General features: G+C 38.5%; 1 protein-coding gene across 4 annotated transcripts in view; it reads right to left on the bottom strand.

Moving 5' to 3' along the window:
• The window catches only part of LRIG3 (leucine rich repeats and immunoglobulin like domains 3), a 48,722-nt gene extending 38,822 nt beyond the window's left edge, over positions 1-9,900 (bottom strand). For 3 of the 4 annotated variants that reach the window (XM_042855896.2, XM_042855861.2, XM_024100581.3), the window contains exons 1-3: positions 9,551-9,900; positions 3,170-3,241; positions 2,878-2,952 (exon numbers count right to left, since the gene is read on the bottom strand). In XM_042855896.2, coding sequence (XP_042711830.2) covers positions 2,878-2,952; positions 3,170-3,241; positions 9,551-9,756 — 353 coding nt within the window. In that variant the 5' untranslated portion in view covers positions 9,757-9,900. Of the gene's footprint in view, positions 1-2,877; positions 2,953-3,169; positions 3,242-8,160; positions 8,313-9,550 lie in introns of those variants that run through there. The other variant, XM_024100582.3, reaches the window with a different exon arrangement.
• Between the last annotated feature and the right edge of the window lie 457 nt (positions 9,901-10,357).

Consider the following 10,357-nt stretch of genomic DNA (forward strand, 5'->3'; position numbering starts at 1 on the left):
TTCACAATCTCCTTTTTCCATGAAAACTAAGATCCTACAGAGTTCATCAGAAGTTTGCTTCAAGCAGTCTCTGAAAACCATCTCTAAAAAGTTACATCATACTGCTGTATATTGTTCTCTTCCACTTCCTCATGTTAAAATATGTTAAAATATCCTCACACCTTCCATGGATCATCTCGATTATCACTTCAAAGGTTTTTCTCTCTCTCCTGCTGATGATAGCTCATCTGAATTGATTGGCCTCTTACAATTGGTATGGCTACTCCCACCTTTTCATGTTCTTTGTATGTATAAATATCTTCTTTCTGTGTGTTCCATTCTATGTATCCGATGAAGTAGGCTATAGCCCACAAAAGCTTATGCTCAAATAAATTTGTTAGTCTTTAAGGTGCCACAAGTACTCCTGTTCTTTTTGCAAATTAGCTCAGTTTACAAGATTGGCTTTTTTTGGTTTTGGTTTTTTCCCCAAAACTGCCAGCACTACAAACTGAATTTAGGATGAGAAAAAAAGTCAAGCAGTATTAAGTTTCTTTCTTTATCTCCAACATCAAAAATGATGCCATTAGACTGATATGTGTTGGTGTGATACTGATATATTGTACATTCTTTTATAGACCTACCAACCAGCTACAGCCATCCACTTCTGCAAAGAGTATGTTCATTCCTCTGTTTATTTACATACTAGTTTATTTAATGAAGTTGTGACCCTCTGTGCCCTTAACAATTCCTAGCTTGTGAGGTGTCTTTTGGGGGAAAAACCTTGGGGGCAAGAGATTTTTTTCCCCTGAACCATGAAATACCATTCTCTAGTTTTCTTTTCTGACTACCCATTCCACCTGAGCATTACATAATATGCTCTAAGAATTAATCTTACACTGATAGGGGAATGCACTAGATGGCTTAATAGGTCTCTTCCATTTCTAATTCCAATGATTCTCCACAGTGGTCATAAGGTATATGGTAAACATTAGTAACTTTAATTTGGCCAGGAGTTTCCTGACATCATACATAGGCATGGCCTGGGCTTCAAAGCTGAATGGCAACAAGCCAGCTCCCAAGCAATACCTTCAGTGCATTGCAACTGAAACACTTTTAAGAGGTACTTTAAAATAAAATAAAATAAAAAAATCGGAACACAGTGCACAAATCAAATCCAATAAAGATTTCTCCATGTTTGGCCAGGTGGGTAAACTAAACTAAGCTAGTGATCCATGGGTGTGGGACAAATATCCAGCAGTGGCTGGATTAATTCATTTTATCAAAAAATTCTTTTCACAGCTGCAGAAGGATAATTTTAGGTTCCTCTGAACTAGAGTTTAATTTCCATGGAAAGGGGTTGAGGATGCTTTAGGACAAATTCTCAACTTGGCATACATTTTTAAACAAGACAGGAAAGATTTCTAATGCTTTATTATGCAAAGGTTTATAATCTCATGGTAAACAGACTCTTAAAAAGAAGGGCACTTAATAGTTAAATGTATATTTGAGACTCAATACAATGATTAAACTATAGAATGATGTGTCATTAAAAAAAGCGTCAACACTAATGTAATATGAAAGTAGATAGTGTGTTTAAATTCAGTAGTTATTTGTCAGACACCATCTGCTTTTTCTTTCATTCTTTTCTGATTTTGATCTGTAGAAAAACCACATCAGTATCAAATGTCACCTAATTCTTATTCAAACAGAGCAGTGCAGACACAGCGGCTGCACCAGCTGACTTAGCTGACCTAGGATCAGAGTAAAAACAAACCCCCTATAAATCACCAGATGTAAGCAATTGAATAGTGATCAATTTAATTAATTGAACAGCTTCCCAAAATGTACTGTATTGTTTTAACTCTTCAGAGGCCTCTTCAGAAAGGCAGCTTCCAATTTGTATTAAGAGTAGGGCTAAACAATACTAGCTTTAACACTAAAAAATCCTGCTGGTAAACCCCTCAGCTAAATACCCATGTTTTAGTATTGAAGTATTTGACAGTTTATGAAAAAATAATTAAAATGTAGTTAGACATTACTATTTTAAGTATCCTCATACACACATTTTATGAAAGCTGATCAAAAGCCATGAACAGAAAAGAAAGCATAAGTGTTATGCAAGTTTCCCATTAAAATGAAAATCAAGTCATCTCTGTTTTGAGTCCCTTCATTTTAACTTGATATCTGCTTTTCCTGAATGTACAAATTCTGCCTTTGAGCGCAGGTGACATACTTTTAGTAATATGATGGTTCATTATAAACATATTGCATGCAAACTAAACCAAACAAAAGCTTGTGTAACATCTGCAATAACAGGAAATAATTCTCTCTCTCCCACACACTCGACAGACCAAACAAGCTGTAGTAAAGTTACTGGCACTTGATTTATTCTGAATCCTAGTCTACATATCATATATGTGTCCTAAAATTAAGGGGTGAAATCCTTGGTCCACTAAAGTCAATGGGAGTTTTGCCACGGATGTCAAAAGAAGGCAGAATTTCACCCAAGGTACACAAACTTTTGTTTTGAAGGCGTGCATTATACAAGTTTTTGCATGCTAGTTACTAGTGTTTGTACAGTGCCTAGCACAACAGAGTCCTGATTGTGGTTGGGGCCTGCAGGCACTACCACAATACAAATTAATACTAATAGTCTGTCTATATCTTAGGGAAGCCTCAAAAACTACTAGGATTAAGTTTAATTTTGTGTGTGTACACACACAAGCATCTGTGTACATACACATATATATTTTTAAATAACCTGATGCAACGTCACATAAGCAACTTCCCAGCCACAATCTGAGAAACTTCCAATTTTTTTAACTTTAACATCAATGCAAATTTCCACTATTGTTTTCATCTTTACAGTTAAAAAGAGCGCCATCAAAATCTACTTACAAGGACAGAAGAGTAATATTTGCAGAGACTGGTCCCAGATTAGGTATGGTCTCCAATTCATTATTGTTCAGTTTTCTGCCAAGATCAAAAAAGAAAGTCTGTTGCAATATAAACAAGGAGTGCATACTCTATATATGTTAAATTGCTGAATACCACCTAAAATTCAAAGTTAATTATAAACTCACTTATTGCAGCACACAGCACTATAAGAGCACACACCTTTGTCTCTCAGTCAGCCATCCTTACAGAAAAGAACATTATTTTTATACCCAAACACACACAAATCACTTACATTTCTCGAAGACTATGAAGGTGACTCAAGGAACTGGCCTTGATTGAAGATAATCTGTTGTGACTTAAGTCCCTAAGAGATTACAAAAATAAATGAGATGTCACTTTTGAAATATCAGGTATATTTTTACTAGCTCTCATAATACATATTTAGACTGAACCTGCAATCTAATTAATCACTGACTATATAAAAATCTACATTATAGTTTTGCTACCAATAACATTACAATAGAAACTCACTCAAGTATTGTTTTGTGAAAACAAGGAAGGTGATTTTAAATGCTTTGACCACTGCTAATAACTGGAAAGAGAGGCCTTTAGTTTGTATGTGGTGTTTTGTGACTGAACAATCCCTTTCGTTTTTTAAATAGGCAATAGCACGAAAAAGTCTTAACATCCATGGGAAGCTTCATATATACACATTGTCAAGGAAACCTGTCATACAGAAAAAAAAGTGTAGGTAAAGTAGCCTCTTGGCTACTGTAAGAGAAATTCACAGATAGAGCTGCACTTGAGTCTTAAATTTTAATATAGGCTCAAAAGAATAGGATGTGTTAGTTTCATTTATAGTTTTTAACGAAATAATCTAAAACAACTTGCAAAGCCTAGACACAACAGCAAGGAAGCATGAAAACAGAATTGATGTTTTCATTTGATTTGGAATCCTATTCTCATGTACACAAATTTAATCCTGATCATATGTAGTATCAGCAGCTGTAAATAGACAAATAGGCCTGAAACCAAACCTACATTTAAAAGCCAGTCTCTATCCTACTCAGAACTTCAGCATAAAATCTTGTATTTAAGGAAACAACCTTGTGCCATAAAGTTCAGCTCTCTTCCATGCCAGACTGAGAACCCCACAGGGCTTCATGTTAGCATGGTTTATTAATCAGAAAAAGTGTAAATGATGTCAGTGAAGTTCTACATGTGTCCTCTTGGAGTGAGCAGTGTATGCTGTGTCCAGAGACAGCAAATGGACTAAACACCTAAGGAGCTTCATCTGGAAGATGGGAAACCAGTTCAGTTTTAACATTTTCAAAAACCTACAAATGTTAGTCTTGTTAGCATGACTGAGTTCTCCTGTAAATGAGGTTGGTCACACTTAAACTGGAAGATTAATTCTTTCACTGTTTAAAAATCCAGAGTAGCCATCCGTCAGACCCTAGATTTGAGAAAAATCCATTTATTTTACATTTTAAAACCGCACACATATATTTAATGACAACTTCACCCTTACATTCAAAAACAAATCTTGAAGAAGTGTCCTACAACAAAGAGATTTTAAAAGTGATCTGAATTAAACTTTTTACTTAGTAAGGACTCCCCACCACCACCTCAAACTTAATTCACTTGCTTGGCTTTGGTCTGTCTGTAGGGATTATGAGAAGTATGCAAATAAACAGTCAAAATTCTATGAAGTCACGGTTATTAGAGCCTAATATGTTACTGCTCGTCATCATTAGACAAGAATTAGGAATCAGCATTTATTTCAACTAAGAGCTTTCAACATCACTGCTAAAAACCTGCGTTTCTTCATTTCATCTAAAAACCCTGCAAAAGGTTTATTTAAAACATGTTTGCTTAAGGACCCACCAGACAGTAACAGACGTGAGTAGATTTGTTCTGCTAGAGTTATAACATGTAAAAAAAATTGGCAGAGTCTTTAAACTATAAAAATCCTGCAATTACAACCACTGCTGTGCATGATCACCACACTGGAGCCAGACACTTTCACTCATAGCTCAAGCTCACATCCATCTGGAGTCTATCAAGGCAACCGTGAGTGTAACAACTTAAATTTTGTTTCAAAACAAAATTTGTGTTTTTAATGCTGGAGATGCCACATGCAAAATTAGTGGGTATCTACTTTTTAAAATACATACATCCAGAAACTCCACATTGATTCACTTGCTTTTATCTCCTATTTGAAAAACTGTTGTAACAACAATAAAAACAGTCAATTCCAAGCCTTCTCTCTCAAACACACATACTTGTACAATTTTTTTGTTTAACATTACATACAATAAAAAGCATTTAATAAGGCCACAGTTTCAATGTTAATCTTTTTTTAGAAATGTTATGGGGAAGTTTGTTCCTTGCAGGTGAACTATAAGTGAAGACAGAACTTTTGAATGTGAATCAACTACAGTTAGAAAAAGTATTTTAAGTGAAATTTAAATCTATAGTTTCTCATGAGCCCTAGGCATAAAAATGTAAAATACAGACTTTAAAAAATAAATAAATAAATAAAATCTAACTAACGCCCTTGAATTAAAACCCACTGATAAGAAAGTGAGGTGCAAGTGGACTGGTTTTTTGGTTGTTTTTTTTTTTATTTCCACTTAGAAATAGGAGTGGGAAACACTAAATACTATGGTTGCAAAATATTTTCCATTTTTGATTCTCCTTCTCAAATCTAACTCCTCCACACTAAAACCATATTAAATGGGGAAAGAAACTCTCTCCTATGGTTACTTTTACTATTGGAGTTCTAAGAGCCATGAAAGATGTAATGGGGACTAAATTCAGAGACTTTATAGACACCAAATTTACATTTAATAAATTCTTACTAGACAGTAGAAACTATATATTTCACTCTTCGCTTAAAAATTTATACTGCAACAGAACAGTAATACTTATGTGCTGCAGTGTTTCAAGCCTTTTTGACCCTGTCCTTTAAGAACCTGTTTTATGAAAGAAAATTATTCATATTCAGTTACTTTTGCATTAACAATCTTTCATACTATGCTTCTTCATTGGAAAGCTGAACTGCAACTTTAAAGTGTTAATATTTATGTAATGAAAAACCAAAGGCAAGGCCTAATACAGAAGAGGTGGTACCTCTCCACTTTCACACACTGTATAAATACAATTTTTAGACCCTAACTTAATTTACAACACTTAGTTGCAATTATCATCTTCTTCCTTAGAGAACTCAGAAACCTGAGCCTCAAGTGCAATTTTAAAATGCAAATCCAGCAACAGCTTCTTAATCAATCCCACTGGGGCCTTTAGAGCTGCTAATTCAGCAGAAATCAGGAACGCTAAAAAACAAAACAGCTACAGCCTGGCTTTTTAAGACACTGATCCAAAGTGACTCATAAATCAGCTTGCTATGTTAAAGTTTTAGTCTGGAAAATATTGAAAAACAGCTGTGAAAACCATAAGGAGTTTTTTTCTGGCAATTCTGGTGAAGAACTAGAGGATTTATAAAATGTAAATACTAAAAATGCTGTACAAACACTAGCTGAAACCATCTTTTAGATGCTCCCTTCTGTCTCATTGACAGCTTTGGCATTCCTAGGTGAACCTGGTAAGGCATATTCTAAAATTCCAATGAGAATTTAAAAATAATGAAAGCACTGGTGAGTATTTGCTTTCCCTTCCCCAATTCTGGCTTTGAAACGTTAATTCTAACAAAGCAACATTCTTTCAATCTCAAAGCACATATGCTAGAAGTAAACTGAAATCTAACTTTAAGGATATTTATATACAAAGCCATTACAAATATTTATCAGTTTTCAGTTTTCAATGGACTTCCATTAAATTATGTGAAGATTTCACTAAAGAAGATGATGCACTTTACTCTAAATCCCCAATAAAGCTGGTCAAAATCTCCTATTTACACTACATTTCATGAGGTTGCTTCTGTATCAATGGAGCAACTACAACTTTGACAGCACAGTAACAGAATGCAAACACTCAACCTTCAGACAGTGAAGCTCATTTTCTTAATGTAGTCATAAGGTCTGCTCCAATACAGCATTTTCTGCACAACATTCAATTAATTTTGTGAGAACTTGAATGAGACAGGGCCGAGCCACCACTTCATAATGCTAGATATTACTTTATATCAGTAGACTTTTTGGATGCATTGGGGGATAGGGAGACAGAAGAGGAGAGGAAAACATTCAAAATGGGCTTAGTCCTGAAGTTCTAACTCAAGCAAGAACTCCCACCAAACCACAAGGGAGTTCTTGCCTTAGTAAGGTCTTGAGAATTAGGTCTAATGGATATTACAATATTTTCTAATAAGGCTTGGCAGATTTTGAACTAAATTACTCCCTTTCGAGATTATATATATTTTCTGCTATTTGTCAACAAAATACACAATCTATTACTATTTGTAAGTAAATAGTTTGGAGTAACAATCATCACATTAACTCAAACTTTATTGGCTATCTGAAACTGAAAATTATCTTGCACCTTGAGCAGTCAAAATTCCAAATACTAAACAGGAGGAGGTAAAGGACAATGCCACATGTTTCTGCACTCTCTTATTAAGGGGAAGGGGAGGAAGAAAGAAACAAGGGTACTTCTAAGGCATCTGACACAAATAAAAGAAACATTTACACAAAAGCAGCCAAACCACATGGTTTGGTGACACCTACAAAGATGTACTCCTGTGAGTTTAAGACCAAATGACACAGCTGTCCAATGAGTGATCACAGCAGGATGTCTTACAACAGGCCCAGTATTTATTTATACAAATGGAACTTATTTTCTCTCACTTCTTTAAAGGAATGTGAACTTACATAAAAACAATTTACACTTCCAATTGTGCTAACCAGAAAACCCTCTAATTTATTTTAGTCTATCACTAAAATAATTGCAAAAGGCAACACATTTGGTTATTTATGTTAACACAACATATATTTTAAAGATGACTTTTAGAAGTAAGTTCCAGTTAAAGGTTCTATGCTTTCCCCTTAGTTTTAGTTTGTCGTAATGTTAAATCTAAACGTTAAGTTAGCTGCACTAAGGTAAGGAATGCTAATTTTCTGACATATTAACAAGTTTTGTCAAAAGATTTATTTTATCTTACTGAGACAACTCAAAAGAACCAGAAGGATCAACATTCAATAGGAAGAACAATGAATTGTTGAATATGTATATAATTGAAACATCTTAACAATATCAACCAAAAGGAAAATGTAAGTTTCTTTTCTCTCACAGATTCTTTCCAATACTACTCATGGAAATATTCACCTCCCAAAGTCATTCATATGTTCAGTTCCATATGTTGTCAATACAGCCATCCATGTTTCATGAGTAAAGAAGCATGACCTCCAGATGAGGCAATTGAACAGAATTAGTCAAAACTAATTGAAAGCCTTCCTGTTTACGTTAAAGTCTTTATCTCTATCTGTTTTTGAAATTTAATAGAAAATTAATAAGAAAAATATAGAAGTTAAATGAGTGAAAAGAAATTAAGAAATGTAAAAATAAGGTTCCAGATTGTATCTTTTTTTTTCTTCCTTTTAGGAAATTTCAGTATCTTATGATTTGTTCAAAAATGTTTGTTACTAAAATTAAATATTCTAAATGTGACATTTTAATATTTGTTACTAAGTAGTCTTCAAGTTTGTCTTGCTAAATTAACTGATATAAGCTGTCTTCTTAATACATTTCTTAAAACTACTAGAGACAAAAAAAGATCAATAGGAATGATGATATAAATCCCACACTAGCTAATATGGCAACTTGACTCTACCTACAAAAGATATCTTTTTGTGAAGCATAATGTAATTGTAAATAATGTTAATTAAATAACATCACCAGAATGCACTTTTTGTTTTTCTGCTAACAGCAGTATGAAACTTTTCTGGGCCCAATTATTTTCAATGCCTATCAGCAATCAGTTTTTTTTAAAAAACACTTAAAACAGAAACAGACATTCAATCTTAGCATCTCTCTTCCTCCCAAGCCCTCCCTCCAATATAACCCCCCCGCCCAATTTCAATTCAGTATCAGTTTTATTTCATCCTATTGGCAGGATACCAGACTCTGCCCCAACTTGCGAAAGAACAAGTCACTTTCAATAGCTTCCAATCCCGCATTATTGGTCTCTATAAAAAACTTTCTCCCTCACTAAAACACTCAGCCCCTTGCAGAGCCTTGTAAGGGACAAAAGGCCCCCACACCCCTTCTCCTTTGGGCAATTTTGTGATCGGGACCGTGGCCCCCACGTCCCGAGTCCCGTCCCCTCAAATCAGGACTACTGCGTGGGAGGAGGCCGGCGGGGTGATGGATAAGGTCACATGTGCGGGGTGAGACGCTTCCCTAGGTGACCCATGCCCCGGTTGAGCCGATGTGAGATGGGCAGGGGATGCAGGGGGGGGGGGGCGCTGGGGACGCCACTCACTACGGACGTGGAGGGCGGGAGACAGCTCCCCTCCCCCCGCAGCTGTAGGGCCAGACCCTCCAAATCCAGCCCAGAAACAAGTCCCCGAGGGGGACTCGGGGGCTGCTGCGCCGCCGCACCCGGCCGGAGCCCGGAGCGGTAACGAAGCGAACTGGAGGTCCCCCCCCCGGTCATGCTCAGCCCCTTGCGCAGGAGCCGTGCTGGGGTCCCCCTGCCGCCCCGCCGGATACTCACAGCTGTACCACCCCTTGCGGGAGCCGCTCGGGCACCCGGCTCAGCTTCAGGCGGCTGCAGTCCAGCAGGTCCCCGAAGCAGCGGCACGGAGCCGGGCACGAGCGGGAGCCGGGGCCGCCGGCGGCCGAGCTCCCCGCCAGGCGGCCGAGCAGCAGCAGCAGCAAGCCCAGCGCGGCGGCCGGGGCAGCGCGGAGCGAGCAGCTCATGGCCGGGGCTCCCTGGGCCGCCGCCCCGCTCTCGCCCACGGCGCCCGGGCGCAACCTGCCGGCTCTCAGCGCGGGCGACAGGTCCTGCTCATGCCCCGGGGCCGCAGGGAGAAGCAGACAGCGCCCAGCCCGCTGCAGTCACCGCCAGCCCCAGCCGCTGCACAAACTTTCCGCCTCCTCCCCCTGAGCCCGGCCCGCCCCCGGGCCGGAGCCCCCTCCCCCGGCCACGTGACAACAACAAGCCTGCAGAGGGGGGACGAGCCCCACGAAGGGGCCCAGCAGCCGGAGAGTAAATCCGCGAAGGGGGAAGGGTACTGCCAATAGAGCCACGGGGACGTAGCGGGGCTCCAGGCACTGTCAGAAACCTGGCAAAGTCAACGCCACTTGTATGATTTCACCTGAAACCAACCATTCCCCTCCGCTCCCCGTGTTAAGAATCCGGCAACCCCAACCTTGAGCCCCGGGGAAATGCATTGCCACCCTTTGTTTTGGCTAGCACCCAGAAGGCCCCCCTTCCCGCGCCGAGATACCAAAAAGAGAAAGGCTGCCCCATTAGGCAGAGGAAGGATATGATCAGATAATGGGGCCAGATGCTTAGCCC

The sequence above is a fragment of the Chrysemys picta genome, chromosome 1 (genome assembly GCF_011386835.1).
Source record: "Chrysemys picta bellii isolate R12L10 chromosome 1, ASM1138683v2, whole genome shotgun sequence".
Classification (NCBI taxonomy): Eukaryota; Metazoa; Chordata; order Testudines; family Emydidae; genus Chrysemys; species Chrysemys picta.